Genomic DNA, 19,611 nt, shown 5'->3' on the forward strand with positions numbered 1-19,611 from the left:
AAACTGGTTTTCGGTTTGTCAAATTTTCGGGGCATGCAATGTAGACACTTTAAAGAACTTATTGTATAGTACTAATTTAGGTGTTATAATGAGTAGATGACAAACATATTAGAGTACCGTATAATATTAGTAAACTAATAACATCACGCGACGGTAACATCGTCTTACTAGTATTACCTTATTATAAACTGTTTGGACCAAGTCTCATACATGTGGTTAATGTCATTTTCATCACCCCATGCATTCATGTCCAATATTCATGCTTAAATTGTACAAAGAAATCCTTAAATTAAGGCCCAATAATTGGATTTCGTATATAAAATTATTTATTCATGTATATACACACACACATGCATGTAACCGAAGAATAAAATCTTTCACCTGGAAAAATTAACTTGATTAGGATCTTTACAAAAAAGGTCAACTTTGTTAGATACATTTAAGCGACTTTTGATCTAAACCTATAAACATTACTTGTAGGTTCATACACAGATTTCATTTCCTTTAATTGGCATGCCAATTGTGATTTGGGTGGCTGCTGCCAAGATTGTTTGACCGATTGTTAATTGGTTTTTCATTTCTCTGATCGGTGTATGTACTCAACCGACAAGAATTCATGGTATATATATCTATATATTTATTTATTTATTTTTGGGGGTTGTCTTCTTGATAACTTATTTTAGAAATCAATGTACGTTTGTAGGCTAGCTAACTAAGTTGGAGCATACACACCATGAATCGTTTAAGTCATACTTACATTACATATAGCCAAGTTATAATGTATTTTTGCTATATTTATTTGTTTTATGAGATAAATGTATTAATAGACTGTAAACCTAAATCACATATTTATACACAAATTAACCGATTAATAATATAAGTTTATAGTAAGGCATTGTTATCTTTCACGTCCAAGCTTCTAAAGTATTTATGTTCCTTTTTTTTTTTTTTAAAAATTTAAAAAATGTATAAGGAAAATTAAACCTTGAATTCATCTGCCATCCCATCTTCGTCATAGACAGTACTCCATTGCTAAGTCTCCATGTTGGCAAAAAATGAAAAACAAAAAAAACAAAAGATACGGCCGTCTAAGTAGGGTTAGAAATGAATAATTTTTTTCTCTATCTCACTTTCCACGTGATAATAAGTAACGTAAAAACTAATGAAAGAATTTTCTTTTGTTAACATAGACAAGCAGGTTAAAAGCTGTAGTAAGACAAAATGGATGAATTGATGTGGTGAGCATGTAAAGTCATATTAAACTCTCCGGAGTGATGGCTTTTAATTAAAGAAGTGTATTTCCAAATTAAGAAACTTAATTTTTGCTGACCAAAACTATTAAAACAGTGCAAGAAATCTTTTTCAATCTATGGATTGAGACAGTTTGCATAAAATAATTAACATTCAAGTCCTCCCGAAAACTCAGGTGATCAACGACGGCATGCGTTTTGACTTTTCCAATTTCCATAAAATTTTATTTTGTTTTTACGTTAGCAAATTCAATATTCCAACACACGAGTAGCGAGATAAGGATTGTTGATTGCGTACAATATTTTATTTTTATTTTCTATAATTATGACCTTCTGCTTACGTCATCATCACCTTGGCATATTCTGCTGACTGAAGACAGCTGGAGTCGGAGGTGGTTAGCTCACGTGCTAACCACGTGTTTAGTTAGTTTTTAATTCCGTTAGATGGTTAGGCTGTTAAGCAACGGTTTTAGCATTTTGTGTCCAAGGCCCAATTCCAATTAAGCTTTTCCCGGGTTGACCCGGCCCGAGTATAAGGGCATAAAAGTCATTTCGTAGCAAAGAAAGCTTTTTCTATAAAGCTGATATTTCCTTCCACAGTCAGCTGAAAATCAACAAACCGTGGACGCCAACAGACCAACTGCCATGGAATTCGCTTCTTGTTCAATTCTCAGAGCTCAGCCATTTTCAACCTTCATTCTTCCCGCCAACGCCATTAACACCCACTTGTGTGCTTCATGGCCTTCATCCAAGCACAATCTCAGCTTGGCCCTTCCATTTTTCTCCACTTTCCCGAGAAATTCGACTTTCCCGGGAAAATGTCAGCACTGCGATCGTTTCACTGCTTTCAGCTCGATTTCCGGCTCCCAGGACCAGAATCCATCTCAGAAACTCGCAGTTCTTCTTGAAGTTGACGGGTGACATTTTCTTTTTCTCTTACTTCGAGTTCAAGCATTTTGTTTAATTTGTTTTCTCGTTCGCGTTTTCTTGTTTCTTTGGAGCTATTGTTTGCTGCATCGTTTTTTCGATAGGTGTTGGGATTTTCTTGAAGACTTTTCCATGACGCGTTGTCTTTATTTCAGGGTCCTTATGGATGCATACCGCTTGGGGAACCGACAAACCTTCAATGCTGGTGAGCAAATGCAGTCAGTATATGCACATTGTGTAAAAGAATTCAATAGCTAATTGTTGAGTATGGGTTTTATGTGTTTATCTCACCGTGCCTTCTTGTGATATATTGTCAGCATTTCGAAAGCTTGGGCTTGACTGTGCAAGTTGGACAGAACCTGTTTATCTGGACCTCCTGAGGTGTGAAATAAAAATTATGTGTAAAAGATTCTCTGTAAACATGGTTCTTTTATTTCTTTAAGTTATTTATTTAACTTGTAAAGTAGAAATCTTGACTTGCTTCAAGCTTTTTTTTTTACACATGAGTGAGTCGAATAACATTGCCGTGTGTGCAACTGGGTCATAAAATTTTTTACATATGGAAAATCACAAGGTTCTGCCTCAGATTGCTTTTTTGCTGCACAATTATGCCTTGTCTTGTTTTCTTCTTATTTGGTTTGAAAAAAAGAATTGAAAATGTTTGGATTAATTAAGGTCTTATCAACTTTTATGCCTAAGGTTGTTCACAGTAGTTTATGCTAATTTTTCAGGAAGAGTGCTGGTGATGAGGAAAAGATGCTGAATTTGTATTTCAATCGGGTGTGTTACTCTTGTGTTGTCTTTGAAAAGTATGAATGCTTAAGGTAGTTCTTTGAAAATTTCCTTCATTATGTATCTTTATCTTTTAAATCAATGATCTGTCTTGCAGACTGGTTGGCCTAGTTCATTGCCCACAAGTGAGAAGGCGTCATTTGTGAAAAAGGTTCTGCAAAACAAGGTATTTCATATCTAAGATGACGTCTAATTAAGGGCTTAAGTTAGGTTTTAGGAATGCATCTCATATTGATGTCTGATCTAACAACTGAGATTCAAGTCTAGACTTAGGTCATTAACACAAAAGGTATATTACTAGGATTTAATTAGCTTTACTTGGGCTGCATGGTTCAAGTTTACCAGGTTGATAAACTTTTGATCACTGATCGTTTCAAAGCTTCCTTAATGTTGAGGATTCCATTGGCAAGCAGGATATGCACAAATGGAAGTTATAGTGTTTGAATCACCATTTTGATCATATAGTTGCATATACTATAGAGGAAACGAAAATATGGCGGAATTTATAATTGCAGGTCTGAGATGAAATCTGCTTTCGGTTATAATCCCCTTCCTATGTTAAGAGAACTGTTTGTATATTTTTCCAGGGTAGGTAAGTTGCAATCCTGATTTAAAAACAACAGAACCTTATTTTTATATAGATAAGTTGCAGACCGAATATAGATAACCATAGCTTTAAAGTAGCTTAGGAAAAATTAAGAATTAGAATTTTTATGTTCCTCTTGAACCTGTGAATTATATCATTTTTACACAAAAGAAATAGCTTCTCCGAGATAACTACAAAGTCTGGTAACACTTGATAGCTTATTTTGTTTAATCTGACGAAGTTGGACCTACATTATGTGTTGTATGGATGTTCGGGTATTATCTCAGTTCAAATAATTATTCCAGTGATGAAAGAATGGCTAAGAATGTAGTTAAATCATGCAAAGCTTCAAATTTACTGAGATATGATCACACAATCTTTTAGCTCTGCCCTATTTATAATGAAAGTAGCTAATAATAATTGGTTTGTTTTTTTTACAGAAAATTGCGATGGATGAGTTTTTGATGTCAGAAAGTTTACCTTTACGACCTGGAGTTGAAGAGTAAGTTTTCTCATCCTAGTTAATTGTAAATTATGCATCTAATTTTGTATTCCCTCTAAATCACTAATCCATTTGAAACTTAAAAAGTCTTTACTAAATTTCGAATTAATTCTCTAAGATCATAGGAATATAATGTGGTTCTGTGGTTAATGTTGCTTTCTAAGACTTAAATTGAAGGTTATTGCAGTGAAGAGTTATCTGGAATATCATAATTATTGTTCGAATTCGTAAAATATTAGTCACAACGGGTTTTATGCTGTATGCTACCTTATTTTTCTCCTTCATATTTTATAAGTTTTATGATCATATACCAAATATACTACTGATACTAAATTTCGACATGATATTTTACTTCTTCAGATATGAATAGCTTAGACCAAAACCATGTGCTAAACCTTTTTATTGGTTCTCAAAATATTCAAATACATGGAGCATAAAATTTTCCTAATGTCACGATCAACAGTTATGCTAAAAGATCCTGCTAAAATGTTGGCAAAGGAACGATATGAAATTGAAGCTGGCTTGGCCACCACCACATATCAAAGTGCTGTTATATTATTTCTAAAACTCTCTACCAGACTTCTGTTCTCAGAAGTTTGGCTAAGACAACGTGTTAGACATGTCAGGCGTCTTATTCTTCTCGATGACTAATCAAAATGATTTGAAATTACTTTGGTTTATGGTCCAGATAAACTGATAACCCCAAATCTAGAGAAAGTAAGAATAACCATACTATAGATAATAATTTCACTTGAGTTTTCATGAGGTTTCATATATTCGTGAATGCCATGTCTGGTTGCCCATTTGTGAATTTCTTTTTTCTCCATGAGTATTTAACAGTTACACTCGTTTTCTCCTTTCATTTGCAGATTTATCGATGATGCATACAACGAAGGAATACCTGTGGTCATTCTGACAGCCTATAGTAAGAGTGGGGATGAAATTGCCAGGTAATGACAAACAATTTTTCTTCTCGTTTTTATGTTTATCTTTGTTCATAAGTTTCTAGACGATTACCAACATGCTCTGGCTTTTGGAGACGTTATAAATGCACTGCTGCTATGACTATAAGTGCAAATTGTTTTTCTTCCAAATTTCTATTTCTAAAGTCGCCTGACCGTATATACAATTTTCCATTGTTGCTTTTGGAGACGTCATCTTGTTTACTACTTAAATACTATAATATTTTGCAAAAAATTGTAAATAAGAGCACACAGACAGGCACATATACACGTACATACGTACGTGTATAAGCTGGATAACTTTTTTTTTTTAAAGGTAAACAATTGCGCTTTGGCTACCAAGGGCTGCTGGGAATTTTTAGCTTTTAGCACAGATTAAACTGACAAATGCGACTAGTTACTTAGTGTCTTGTTGCTAGCCTAAAAAGGTTTATTGATTTATAACTTTTACCCTTGCTACAACATAGATATAAAAAAAATCCACAAGTTTATCCAATGAGGTTTGCAACAGGCTCAAGACCCTGCTCATGAGGGATCACCTTGTCTCAGGCAAACTGAGACAAACTGAGTAGTTTATAAAGTTCCATTCATAGCCTTCATGAAGATATGATTTTCTACTGCTTAATAAATACTTTAATGAATTTAGTCTCTTTTGATGGACTTCCGATACTACCTATTAATCCTTACCACCATCCTACCAGTTCTAGTTCAGCATGCTTTATGCATGGTTTAGGACTAAGCTAATACTCCAATTATCTCTTTATAAATGTTAGATCAATTGCTGAAAGGCTTGGCCAGGAAAGAATTTCAAAGCTAAAGATCGTTGGAGATAAGGAGGTTGATCAGAGTTTGTATGGCCAATTAGCAAATAGTAACGAATTTTCCTCTGGTATGGATGAGCAACTAGCTAAGGAGGCAATAAAAGCAGGTAGGTTCTTTATCTCACGTTAATAGTCATGTATATGTTTTGTGATATACATTTTTTCAGTGCAGAAGGTTGGGTACTAAAGGGCTCTCTTCTTGCTTTCTGGGTCAGTTTCTGCTGAGAAACAAAGGATTGCAGAGGAGGTTGCATCATTGCTAAAGCTGAATGTAGAGATTGATACTACCCCATCTGAAAGGTTAGCTAATTTGATCCCTTCAAGGATTGGTTTGTGTCTATCTATTATTTTTGTTTTATGGGGTTTCTGATGTTCAGGGTTTAAAAGAGAAACTTGTCACTTTTATGTCTGATTCTGCTTACATTAGCGTTGAGGACCTGAAATAATGCACCATATGATATGAATATATTTAATAGTTAATTTTTGCTTCTATGGTAGGAAATGCTGAGCAAGTTCATGTCTTTTATTATTTTTTTCTTTTTAGCAATGACTTATCTTGATCTCAATTTGAGTATTTTAGCGTCTATCAGATGGCCCATTAATTCTTGCTCATATGATTGATTAGGGTAATATATTGTCTGTTCTATCACCAAATTACTTTTCTGCTTGTACTGATTCCAACCTCTATTTGACTTTTTAATTGTTTTCCAGCTTAGAGAAGGTCATTGCTACATTGCGGGCTGGGGCAGAAAATGCTGGAGTACCAGTGTGCGATTGTGTTCTTATTGCAGGAAGCCAGTCTGGTGTAGCAGGAGCTGAGCGAGTGGGCATGCCATGTGTTGTTTTAAGAAGCAGGTGAAGGCTTATTTATTTCAGTATGATACCAGTCTGCATGCATGTTTTGAAAGGATGGTTTCAGTATGAAACCGTGCCACTTAGGTTGGGAGAAAAAAAGTTTGGTATTAGTCCTTTCCAAATATAAAAATACTAGGTATGACTTATTTCATCCTCAGCACTTGATTAGAAAATTGGAATAATTGGTTAAAGTGCAAACAAAAGGAATGAAAATTTTAGAATTGCTCAGAACAGATTCCTGCCTGTTTCAAATTACTTTAAATCCTTTTATTCAATCGTATTCTGATTTGAAGTATCATTACGGAAATGTGCATGCTGTGACCAAAGTCCACAAGGAAGTTTGATTTCTTATTCAATATATCATTTTGATTTCTTATTCACCATCTCTGTCTAGTTGGCTAATTAATATTATTTATTTTTCTTAATCCCTATAGTTTGACGGCTCGAGCTGAGTTCCCTTCAGCAAATGCAACAATGGATGGGTTTGGAGGAGCAGACCTGACCATCACTAAACTACGCAACAAGAGAAGGTCATGAAATCGAATCTTGTTCTGTTTTCTGCGAACCTATTAACAGAGTGGCATTTTTGTTCCCAAAGAGATCTGTGAAAGGGTTAAAACAGAATTACATGCGTTCTTGTAATTTCTTCACCTTATAATAGCTGTTTTAGTTTCTTAATAACTACTGCGTGCAATATAAAAAGCAGTCAACTTCTGATGTCAATTGTTCAGGAATGCTTGATGATGAGTGAAGAGTAGTAAAATTTTAGCATCTTGGGCATTAATTTGAGATTCTTGGGATTTCTTCAGTGGCTTAATTAGAATGAGTCATGACCACTGGTTTTTATTTTTTATTTTTTCACCCAAAATAGAAAAAGCAAACAAGTTAATTACACCTTAAAAATAACCAAATTTGGAGTTGCGCGGAGGAAAACCCCATTTGATCCTCTATGTTGTTACTGGGACTGAAACAACTGCCTAAATAACCCCATTTAGCAAAAACAAAAGCCACTTTCTTCTTTATAATACAAAAGCCAACCAGCATATCACACATCAAGAAACGTCTTTGTGTCAAAAATTTGCTCCTCAGTATATACATATATATATATATATATTATACACAAATTTCGGGGGTTCTCAAAAACCAAGGGTCCTGTGCAATGACACTACTTGCATACACTGGCGGATCCACAGAGGAGCAAGGAGGTGCAGCTGCACCTCCCCTCGCCGGAAACTTCCTTGTGGATGTCGGAATTTGCCCCTTTGCTAGTGCCCACAAATTGTTCGACTAAATGCCTCAAAAATGTTATTTTGTTTGTTGTTGTGTGAGACCCTGAATATTTACCTTAAATTGTTGGTCTCGATCCCACGAGTGTATAGGAGAAAACGGTTTATCAATCGGAGCTTCACAACAAAAGTTATGAATTTTCGAAATTTTTCTAGAACTATAGTTGAGTTGTAGAGGTTCTTCAAGGAAGAAGACTGACTTTGCGCTCTTCTCACTTTCGATTCTTTTTTAAATGGTCCAATAGCAAGCTGACACATGTCCATTTCCAATTGGCCTAACTTAAAAAATTCATAAAAAACTCATGTGTGCCAAACAATTCACTGAAAATTATTCCAAACTTTTAATCACATGTACTTTTATCTCGTGACCTCCAAATCACATGTGCTTTTGGTTAGATTAATTGGTATTAATTTTGGTTAGATTAATTATGTAATTGACATGGATTTTGTTCATATTTGATATGAATTTTGGTAAACTAATTGTGTCACTGGCATTGATTTTGTTCATATTAATTGATATTCCATACAGTATACAGACTATAATCAATTAGTAATACACGTAGAACTCTTATTTGTTTGAATTATGAATGACATTAGTATTGTTTAAATTCTAAGGGCATTGGTTGTCTAAATTAATTTTTGAATTTTTAGCCCTTTTTTTAACACACTACAAGGATTTAGACTTGAACTTTGGACCTTGCTTGAGTTCTTTGTGAATTTTTAGCCTTTTAAAAATTGCACCTCCTTTGAAAAATTCATAGATCCGCCACTGCTTGTATACCCTCAGAGTCGCCCCTGTAACAGTTACGACACAATGTTATAATGCTAGAACTGAGTATCATAAAACTAAATTCTAAATAGAACGTAAGGTATTTGAGTTAAAAAAATAAAGTATTGTAAATATTGCGGAAACGGAAGTCATAAGGTGGGCCAAAATAATCAAATTTTGATTTTGATTTAATACGAGTCATGTCACAATGAAATCAAAAATTACACAAAATCAAACCAAGTGTCGCTACTGTTAGGTCCTTACCACACAACTCCTCAGGCTCACATCACATGCATAAGAAAATGCAGTTATAGGGATGAGCAACATGTACGACATTGCTCTCCCGACTAAGTAAAAATAGTTATAATTTTATAATACACGAAAATAAATTAATTTCTCAAAACACCAGCATGTTGCAACAATGGCGGAGAGTTACCCGAATGTCACTATATACTTACACTGCTCGATGACCGGACAATACATAATGGATATCGTTCACAACGCAAGAGACAAAATATCCAAAACAACAAACAGACATCGCAACATGCAATATGTGACTCAAAATCACATTCAAATTCAAGGCCAAAATATATCATTTCAAACTTAAGGCCAAATCCAATATTCAGCAATACTACTAAGAAAATATTCAATCGTATAAAGCAATTTGTCAAAATATACCCACTACATGGATACATATTCAGGTCAGTCTGAAATTTGAGCTGTGTTAGTCCAGAGAAACTTCAATGCTCAATTGTATAATAACTAGACAATTACAAGCATCCGTAATAGGCTCTCTAAACCACTTTTTTGGACAAATTTTAGGAGGAATTGGAAAAATACAATTCCAACTATGCTCTCTATCCACCTCCTAAAATAGGAAGACTTCTAAGAGCTTCTAAATCTGGAGGAGAAAGAGAACTTCTAGTGACTCCCTATAATTTATTACTCCTTTGTTTTGTGCATATTTTAAAACTTTTAATGAATGTTAACTATTTTTTAATATATATTATTTTTATTGAGATGGACCAATTATATTGAATTAAAAAATAATTATAATATTTATGACTCCTTAAATTAGGGAGTATGATTGGAGTTCGAATTTTATAAAAAGCTTCTAAATAGTTTTTGTGCATTTTTAACTAAATTTTAACTAAAAAATAAAAAACAGGATTGCGGAAGCTATAAGTAGACAAAAAGTTCTCAAGAAAGCAGACGAAATGATATTTCATAATTAATATAAAGAAATATGTAGTGCACAGATTTTTATTTTTATTTTTTCTGGGTAAAATAGCCCACAGATTTTACATTCTAATTTCTACGTACCTTCACCCAGAAACATAACTATTTGGACCACTGTATTTCAGCTAGCCCCATTTATTTCATCAAGTGCCAAAAGAAATAAAATCAAAAAGAAAGAAAACCATCGCACAACAGCGTAGCTGCGTATCATTTGAAGATGCAACAAAAAGAACCATGAGATAGGGAGTGTTCCTGTTTCATTTGAAGAGAAAAGGCACAGTGGTTAACGGATGGGCAAGACAGTTGGGACTTCCAAATAGTTAACAAATGTGTGCACAAACTGATCAGTACACTCTGAACGACTATAATTACTTTAGAAGGAGCATAAATTCATTGAAACCAAGAACCACTATCGCCATAATAGCCTCCTGAGAATACAAAAGCGAACAGCATCATGCATAAGTTTGCATGATTAGATTGAGCTTCTAAGCGTAAAGATAGGTAGTTTGTTTGTTGGTTTATCTTTGTAGGAAAAAACAAGACAACATTTACTTGCCGTTACCAAGTCAAGAGTTTGCTCATTTTTCAATATTAAGTGTTTCCATATGTTCCGGAACTTCATGCAGATAACACAATGTTAATATTGTGTATTTCATGTTCATATAAAACGTATGTATCACGCCTTGAACAATAATTAGATGATTGTATAGGGAGCAAAGACCATAACGTTGTCCACGGGCCCAGGTTTTGGTTTCCTAGTCTCTTCTTGAACTAAGGAATAGCAATTGAGTTGAGATGAGCCAGTTTCACTTCTGTATGTTTTTTTTATAAATTTTTTTATCACAAATGAACAACTTGTGCTTCCTTTTGGCCAACTGCATAATGGTAGAGACTTGCTCAACTCAAACCCCACGAAAGTGGTCTTTTCAATATTTTTTGGTCAAGATTTTCAGGTCAGCTTGAAATTAGAGTTGTTTTAGTCAAGAGAAAGTTCCCTGCTCAGTTGCATAATAACTATTAACTAGACGAAAAAGTAGACAAAAAGTTCTCAAGAAAGCAGACGAAAGGTTTTTAAATGATATTTCATTACCATATAAATTTAGAAATATGTGGTGCACAGATTTTACAATCTAATTTCTACCTTCACCTAGAAACATCAATAACAGCTAAACTATTTTGTAAGACCACGGTATTCAGCAACCCCCATTTATTTCATCAACTGCGAACAAGAATAAAATCAAAAAAGTAAGAAAACTAACGCGACAACAGCGTTGTAATTCTAATTTGATACACAGGTTACAGACAACATAGAGCATATACATCACAACGGTTCAACTTCTTGAACATTCATAGGTCGCCTTTGTCTCAAGGGAGGGCTTGAGTATTCGACGTCACCATCCGATGACGAGATATTAGATGACACAGATGACTCAGGAATTGAACTTGATATTGTGTTTGGCGGAGGTGTTTCATTTCTATGACTCTGGGAAGCAACAGATACTGGCCGCCTGGGTGCTTCAGGTGCTGGATTACCCTGAGCTTCTTCTGCAAGTTTTCTTAGAAGATCCATGACAGTTGGAAGAAACCTCGATGAAATAGATAGTATTCCTGACAGCTGTTAACACCAAAAAAAGGAAACTAAAATTAGAACCCTGATTAAACAAGGAAATTCCAGTAAAAACTCAATTATATACTCACGGTGCCATGTTGGAACTCTCCCGCAATGTCCATCTGTACCCATAAGGCCTTTGAAATTAAAAATGCAACAAATAGAACCATGAGGTAGAGAGGATTCCTGTTTCATTTGAAGGGAAAAGCCATGTGATTAACAGATGGGAGAGACTTTAGGGACATCCAAACAATTAACAAATGTGGAGAACCTAGTACTCTTAATAAACTTACTTTAAAAGGAGCATAAATTCATTAAAACCAAGAACAATCATCGCCATAATAGCCCATGGAGGAGGCAACCAGTTGTTACTCCGCTTGTGAGCCTCCTGAAAAAACAAAAGCAAACAGCAGCATAATTAAAATTGCCGGATTAGATTGAGCTACTAAGCATAAAGGTAGGGAGCTTGTTAACAATATTAGGATGCTAGGGTCCCCTTTGTAGAACAAGAATGCATTGAACTTGAAAATAAGTTGATCCAATGAGACTATGCCGTTAAAAAGTCAAGAATTTGTGCACTTTTCAATATTCAGATTTCCATATGTTCTGGAACATCATATATACAATCTTTTGTCTCAGTACTAAAGAAAATCTAATTTACATAAATAAGAACAAAGAAATGTCATCTGAAGACAATGCACACATCCTAATTCCAAGTACCTACAACTAGTTGCCCATTACTTTAGCGAGAGCATACTCCAATATCCATATCTTCCTAATTTAAAATTTTGCAAAACATTGAAAAATAAAATCCATTTATTCTTCATGCAACACCATTTTAATGATAATAAGAACAATTACACTGCTGAAGTTAGATTTATGATAAAAGAAATTAAAAATATACCTGGGCTGCAATAGCTTGAGTGACACTATACTCAGTCTCTGCCTTGAACTGTCTCCACAACGATTTGCACTGTACTGGAGTAATTAAAGTATCCTTTGATGAAACCTGGTTCAAAGTTAACCTTAAATAAGAAACCAGTTTGACCATACAAACATTATACAGAGAAACCAAAACGCATTAATGGTGTACCTCTTCCCAAGTGCTTGAGGCAAGAGGATCTGTAGAAGCTGCTATCCTCCTATCTTGCGAAGATGAAACGGTAACAGTTCCATCCATCAAAGAAGAAAAGAGAAGTTTTTCAATATTATCTGGCTTCTCCTCCAAGCGGATGGCAGCCATGACTGACAAAAGCTTTAGAGACTGCAAGAAAGAGATCATAAAATACAATAATATATCACTTAAAACACAAATAGACAGATAAACTATACTTCCATAAAAGTTTCCAATAATTACCGCGGAGCGGGCATCCTTGGTAATACTTCTAATGTCATCTTTCCCAGTCCAAACCCTAGGCATTGAATCACTGTCATAATTGAAGACTGTCGAGAACCTGAGAAATGTTAACAAAGGTGATAAGCAACCAAACTGACAATGAAAAAAAGGAGAAAATTTGTTGATTAGTTCTCTACCGATCCTTCATGTGGATCATAATGTTTGCAGCCTCTTCTCGTGCTTTTTTCTCAACCACATTTCTTGCATAATCCCTTAAATTTTGCATCATTTTGGTAGATGTATCTTTGTCCAACTCAAAACCAGCAACTGCAGCTGAGAACTTCGATACTGCAACTTCAGTTTCACGATTAAGAAGTTTTCTTATTGAAGTCCAAGTGTCTTTTCCACCAGTTTCAAGTAGTGCCTCTACAGGTCCACTTAAAGATGCAGAAAGTTGTTTCTGCAAAATTAAAGGGTATTGGAATTGAGTATTTTGAGTAACAAATAATATGAGCATAACTTTTAAAAGTATCATCCGGCGTGTAACCAAGACTTTACTCCATTATCAGAAAATTACCTCATAATTGATATTCAGTTCTGACAACTTTGCACTACGAACGGATGATGCATGAGCATCTATATCACGTTTAAGTTTTTCCCTGACTCTCGAAGCATCCCAATCAGCTTGTTGTATGGCAGCATCTGAAAGAGCATAAAAGATAAGTAATAACAAAGATTTTTTGGTTGACAAGCATATTAATTACGTGCAAAAATTCTATTACCTGCACATCCTTTGTCAAACTCAAGCATGGAAGACTGGGTAGAGGTACGAACAGATGAAGCAAATTCTCCTCCTTTGTTTAACGATTGCTCCAGCCTCACTTTAAAATCTTCAAGTGCTTTAGAGCGTAGGTGTCCCAGCATGGTCGTGTATGCAGGGTAAACAAACTGGAAATTTCATAGGAAAACAAGATTTAAGCTAAAATAAGCATGATAATTGAAATCAGTGGCTGCTATGAGTCCTCAAAACCGACGATACGAAATTCATCCTGCACATTAATTAGTTTGGGTTTGAAGAGAATCTGAACTATAAAGATTGGGCAATGTTACTGTTTGAGTATTACATAACAAGCAAGCTCTATAGTCACTTTAAACTTCTCGTATGTAATTAGATGGAGTCAAGCTTCAGTAATGATGCTTGGCAGCTTATTTTACATAATTATTTGACAGGACTACCAGAAGGAGAAAATTTATGTTGCCAATACACTTCATTATCATGCCCTTCATTTTGACATTGGGGTCAACAGTAGAGCGGTATACAAATTAATTCGGAGGCTTCTAAAAATGAAAAAACCACCACTAATCACGACTTCCCTATTTTCCAAGAATTGTCTAAGAAACTGAAAACCTAACTACAACCTCTGTTAAATTAGAGAGAGAGAGTAGCCATACATCCAATGCTTTGGACTCCAACAATTGTCGTTTTGAGTTCCTTACTCCTTCGTCAAAGTAGACGGCCTCCATGTCATATCTATCATTCATAAGCAAGATCAAGACATAGAAATAAAGCCAGTACTAAAAACAGTACAACACCAACAACTAAACTTCCTATGCATAGTAAACACACAAAATAAGCACACATACACACGTTAAGAATCCCTCAATGCCGAGACACTACTCGCTAGTTTTAGTAGTCAAGCCAAAACCAGTGGACAGAGTAACACGTGAAAAATGCATCCAAATTTTTTTGAAGAAGTGATCAATCCAATGACAATGTAAAACTACTCCAAATATAAGGTAATAGCAGCATAAAATGGAGATACACTATACTACCCAAAACTACACAGACAAAAAGAATTATTCTCTGAAAAGCAGTATGGCTACAGTGGTTGCTTTGTTATTGTAGTGTGAAATAACCAACAGGGTAATGTCTGGCCTATCAAATATTAAGAACTTTACATCATACTCATAGCATTTGGTTGCTTCCTTGCAAGCAGTTGATGGATAATAAACAATTTACTTATTGTCGCGCCATAAGTACTATCACCTAGGAGAAGTTTTATCTTTTTTGACAAACATTAGGAGAAGTTTTATTTTTTTTGACAAAATTAACTTTCTGCTGGTGGAAATACAGAAGATGGAGCTCTTAAATAAGGCACACAAGCTTGGTTCTTCAGGACAAAAAATCTAATATATATGGCTGGGAATGAGAGTGTTGCAAAATAAAAAGCCTCATGACTACTTTAGAGAGAGAGAGAGAGAGAGAGAGAGAGCCGGGGGGGATGACTGAAAACAAGCAAATATAATCAGATCACGTGAAGCTACTACAACCTGAGAAAATGATCTTAAGCATCTAATAGTGTATGTACTTCCTCATATCTTTCTCCACCAATATATATTCAATTTTAACACATGTTTTTGAATTAAAAGAAAACTTTAAATTAAGAGAGTAAAAGTAACAACACCTAAATGGTATTAGGTTTTCCTAGTCTCTTTTTTTACAATGAAACAAATGAAGAACAATGCTTTGTAAGTTAGAAACGAAATTGGTGCAGAGTATAAATGCTGTCTAAAGGGAAAAGAAAGGAAAGATAGTGTTTCTTCTCCTAATTAGATGTTCCACCAAATCCCTCTCCTTTCATCATTGAATTAAAAGAAAATAACAAACAGAGACAGTTGCGAATTTTAAACTAACATATTTAAACCATAGTGAAACTTACTCAGAAAGATAGGTGCCTAGGATGGAGCTAAGCCTTTTACCAAAACCTTGAACGGGACCCGTTTGGACAGCTTCTTCCAATGCCAACCAATCCTAAATAACATTCATCCAATCAATGACCAATAAGACCTTATAGATCATATTAGAAGGCTAAGCATCTCAAAAATGGAGATAAACGAGTACATACCTCATCATAGACTAACTGATTAAATTTCTGGTTGGCAATCTCTTCACACCGAACAGTAGCAACCATAACCTAATTTAATCATTTAAGTATTATGCATATGTCATAGGCATATGAGAAGTGAAGACCACAAATAATTTTCTAATGGGAAGAAAAGAAACTAAGAAACCTTGTGAGCGGGAAGATCCAGGTCCTTGTTCTCTTTGATTACTTTCCAAATCTGTTGTGCACTAAAGGAAAATCCTGTGGCAGGGACAACACCCCGTCTATCACCAGCAAGCCCTCCTGGAGAAATAGAATGGAAAAAGCGTTGCCTCAGTTGAGCAACCTGCATGATACAGGCCATAACAGTAAGGATCACAGTAAATTTACAATTAACTAATTTACTTTGGAATATAAGAAATGCTTCCCCTGATGTGAAGGAAATCAAACGATTATGTTTCCCCAGAAATTGGAAACCACAAAAAGAGAAATATAATGGCCAATATGATTTTGAACATAACGAATTGCTCCAGATAGTAGAGGGGTTACCTCCTCCTTAAACTTCTCCTCCTTCTCTTCATAACTGGACAAAGCAACTACTTCTACCTTCACGTCACAGAATGTTGTACTCAGCAACAATAAGCTTTGACTAATGAGGACATTAAATAGAACACAGGCTGTCAGAGAGTAGAGAAGGATATAAGAGATCTCACACTAAAGAAATCACTGAAGGGGGTACTTTTATGGGCTTGGGGCTTCGGAACTCCATCCCATATCTGCAGAATTTAAAATATCTGAGAGATAAGAAAAAAACAACTAAGGGATAAAAACAACATAATGTTGAAGACAAAATTACCTTCTGTATATCTTCCCTCAAAACCGGCTCCAGATATTCAAACGGGGTCTAAACAAACAGCCACAAACAAGAAAAAAATTAATATGGAACAAGAAAATATTTCACAAGGGTAACATAATTAGATAGATCCTGTTAATAAGCTGAAAAAGTATGCCCAGACCTTTGTTTTATCACGTATAACAAACAGCAATGTCGTTTTACGGGGGCTGAATAAGCGCATCATGACCTATATACATTCAAAACCAGAATTTCATTAACTGACATTAAATGAATAGATAGTAGAGATAAAGACATGGTTCAAGGGTACCTGAAAAACTGTTTTCAGTAAAGGTTTGTTTGCAGCTTGCTCGCGACCTATATCATGACACCACCTATATATAATCCAATCTCCAATTAATATCTTAAATTAATTTTAAATTACATGTATATGTACAATCAAAAAATATGTATAGACATGACTTTCCTGATAAGAAGTCATGTAGACAGTATATGGTTGTCACTATGAGCCTACGTATATACTGTTATCTTCAAATGTCAATCAACTTCAGGACTCTGAATTAAAAGTTCTTAATGTGAATAGCCCCCGTTTCATGAAGGGCAAAGTCCTAATTAAACACTCACTGAGAATGAAATGATATCAGAAGCTTCTTTCCTAGGAATATAGATGTTGAAAACCAATTTTGTCTTGCTAAAACAAACTGACACGAGATACCAATGCATGTGACAATCTTAGATGGACACGTCTACTCATTCGACGTAACACTTACCAGAACAAGTTACAACCCACTAATAAATTGGAGTAACCACTACATATATGGCCATCAACTATGCAAAGTAATGTACGTTATCAGCCAGGTAATTCCAAGATAAACCAAAAAACAAGCTTACATATTTATCAGCACAATGTCTGAAACTGCCAGGGCAAATAGGGCACTTTGCTTCTCGAATGTAGTATCATCCTGGAAAAGAACAGAATTGCAGAGGAAGCATGAAGAGCGATTAAATCTGAGAACAACTACATTTTACGTAGAGAAGTTATGAGAAGTTTAAATGTGAATAGAACTACGCATTATATAGCTCTGATTATATCCCTCGCCAAAAAAGAACAAATGGGATTTTAACAGAAAGCTGATTACCTCGCCTCTCTCCCTGCCATCAGTACCCTCCAAATCCATGGCAATCGTGCAAGGCTCAATGCCAACACACTTGGCTATCCAAACACCCTTAGTTGTTTGGCTCCTGGAGTAAATAGATACACATATATACATTTAGCATCTATTCTAAAGCAGATTGAGTATATGACAAAAGCTAACCTTCCACTGTATGCATCCATCTCCCTAAACTTAGTGTGGAACAGATGGTTCAATAAAGTGCTCTTCCCTGTGATTTCATAGGCAATTAATTACCCCAATATTGCTCAAGCTCAATCAATTAAATTAATTAAAGTAAAAAAGCTTTCTTTTACCGCTGCTCTGAGGACCCATGATGGCAACCACAGCATAGGAGAGTCCACACTCAGCAAGCTTCACTTCCTTGACGAACCTGTCGAGCCCAGAGGAGTTAAACTGACCATCCCCATAGATGAGTTGTGTGGCGCAGCAATCTTCCTCCATGAATACAATACTCTCAAAATCCCCAACTCTGAGAGCCCAAATCTAGCCTTCAAGGCTCCAACTTTCAAGCGCCGACTTATATAAACTTGGAGAGCAAGACGACCCAGATTCTATGCTGCCTTTGAACTCAAGCCTTCTTCTTCTTCTGAGTAAGTAAAGCTTCTTCTTGCTTGAAGAGCAAAAAGAGTAAATAAAAAAGTAAAGAGTAGAGAGAGGGACCGGTGTCTTCTAAATTTCTAATCTCGATTTTTCATAGTATCGAGATCTCTTCTTCTTCTTCTATTTGATTTGATTTATTTTTTTATTTTTTTATTTTTTTCTGGTTTCAAGAAAATTGGCGATGTGTCGTTGAATTCGTTTGTATTATCGTTGGTGGCAGAATTGGATTCGCCACCTAACTCCTCTCTCTCTCTCTCTCTCTCTCTCTCTCTCTCTCCTACAATGAAAGCTTCGTGTTTATCGGTCACTTGTCAAATAAATTTTACTTCGGTGTATTTTACCGCCGTATAATTTATATTATTTGTTTAAAAAATATAATTACATAATTTTCACATTATTTTTGTTCATCCACAAGCAATAATTACTTTTGTGTCCAAACAAAAAAGAATAATTATTTTTGTGAAAAGGTATTGTTGATGTATGCATGATTAAAAGAATTTAATAAATAAAAGTTTTGACACGCTGATATAATGTAACTATATTTTCTGGTTTTATGTTACCTAATTTAATATGTCAAGTCTGCTTAAGTAAATATGAGAAAAAAAAAATTTGAATTTCAATATTTAAAGTATATGTAAGAAAAAAGGAAAAAGAATTTAAAAGGAAGGGTGATTAGTATTTATGAAATTAACTTAGATGGTATTTAGATAATTGGAATTTAGGTCGAATTGTGTCAAGTAAATCCTCTCGAAATTGGAAATTATATCATGCGAGGGAAGTAACTAACGGTATATTCAACTTTTTTATTCTTCGAAAATGAAAAGGTTTGTTTACAGCCCACATGAAGTCTGGTTGGTAACAAGGCCAAGATGCAGTTTGGGTAAAACCTAGTAGGGAGTGATGGGCTCGGCCTTCGAGTTTCAAGCTTCATTTTGTGTCCAGTTTTATCATTTGCTCAATGTCCTCTGCTCGTGCTGCATTCTTAAGAATAAAACTTACATTCAGCTTAGCTAAGTTGGTTAGAGTGAATATTCTTTTCGGGAAATTCTGTGGTGCCTCAGCTGTACCGGTACAGCCAGCTATCCAACAGTTGAGGTTCCATGTTAAAAAAGGATGGCTGAGATTCAATGACCTAATGACCTCTTCAGCCATTGTGATTCAGCA

At 35.1% G+C, this 19,611-nt stretch overlaps 2 protein-coding genes across 2 annotated transcripts; one reads left to right on the forward strand and one right to left on the reverse strand.

Annotated features, from left to right (window-relative positions):
* Positions 1,863-7,484, forward strand: LOC18780396. Its single transcript, XM_020561270.1, has 11 exons — positions 1,863-2,167; positions 2,333-2,382; positions 2,495-2,558; positions 2,909-2,957; positions 3,067-3,135; positions 3,996-4,057; positions 4,927-5,007; positions 5,793-5,947; positions 6,056-6,140; positions 6,552-6,695; positions 7,130-7,484. Exons 1-11 carry the CDS (start codon positions 1,896-1,898, stop codon positions 7,230-7,232), a joined length of 1,134 nt encoding a protein of 377 aa, XP_020416859.1. The 5' UTR covers positions 1,863-1,895; the 3' UTR covers positions 7,233-7,484.
* LOC18781208 (protein ROOT HAIR DEFECTIVE 3 homolog 2) lies at positions 11,045-18,709 on the reverse strand. The gene is made up of 22 exons (XM_007213588.2): positions 18,141-18,709; positions 17,989-18,055; positions 17,812-17,914; positions 17,564-17,634; positions 16,983-17,046; positions 16,836-16,901; positions 16,676-16,723; positions 16,533-16,595; positions 16,369-16,425; positions 16,007-16,165; positions 15,841-15,909; positions 15,655-15,746; positions 14,387-14,465; positions 13,717-13,882; positions 13,512-13,636; positions 13,132-13,394; positions 12,956-13,052; positions 12,692-12,862; positions 12,503-12,607; positions 11,892-11,986; positions 11,688-11,784; positions 11,045-11,604 (listed from the first exon to the last, which is right to left on the reverse strand). Exons 1-22 carry the CDS (start codon positions 18,286-18,288, stop codon positions 11,311-11,313), a joined length of 2,499 nt encoding a protein of 832 aa, XP_007213650.1. The 5' UTR covers positions 18,289-18,709; the 3' UTR covers positions 11,045-11,310.

Source organism: Prunus persica, chromosome G4 (assembly GCF_000346465.2).
Source record: "Prunus persica cultivar Lovell chromosome G4, Prunus_persica_NCBIv2, whole genome shotgun sequence".
Taxonomy (NCBI): domain Eukaryota; kingdom Viridiplantae; phylum Streptophyta; class Magnoliopsida; order Rosales; family Rosaceae; genus Prunus; species Prunus persica.

Coding starts and splice junctions, on each gene's coding strand:
- LOC18780396 (XM_020561270.1), top strand. CDS start 1,896: ATGGAATTCGCTTCTTGTTCAATTCTCAGAGCTCAGCCATTTTCAACC. Junction 2,168..2,332: donor GTTCTTCTTGAAGTTGACGG/GTGACATTTTCT, acceptor TCTTTATTTCAG/GGTCCTTATGGATGCATACC. Junction 3,136..3,995: donor AAAAGGTTCTGCAAAACAAG/GTATTTCATATC, acceptor TTTTTTTTACAG/AAAATTGCGATGGATGAGTT.
- LOC18781208 (XM_007213588.2), bottom strand. CDS start 18,288: ATGGAGGAAGATTGCTGCGCCACACAACTCATCTATGGGGATGGTCAG. Junction 16,724..16,835: donor TTATACGTGATAAAACAAAG/GTCTGGGCATAC, acceptor CTGTTTGTTTAG/ACCCCGTTTGAATATCTGGA. Junction 13,883..14,386: donor TGGAGTCCAAAGCATTGGAT/GTATGGCTACTC, acceptor TGAAATTTCCAG/TTTGTTTACCCTGCATACAC.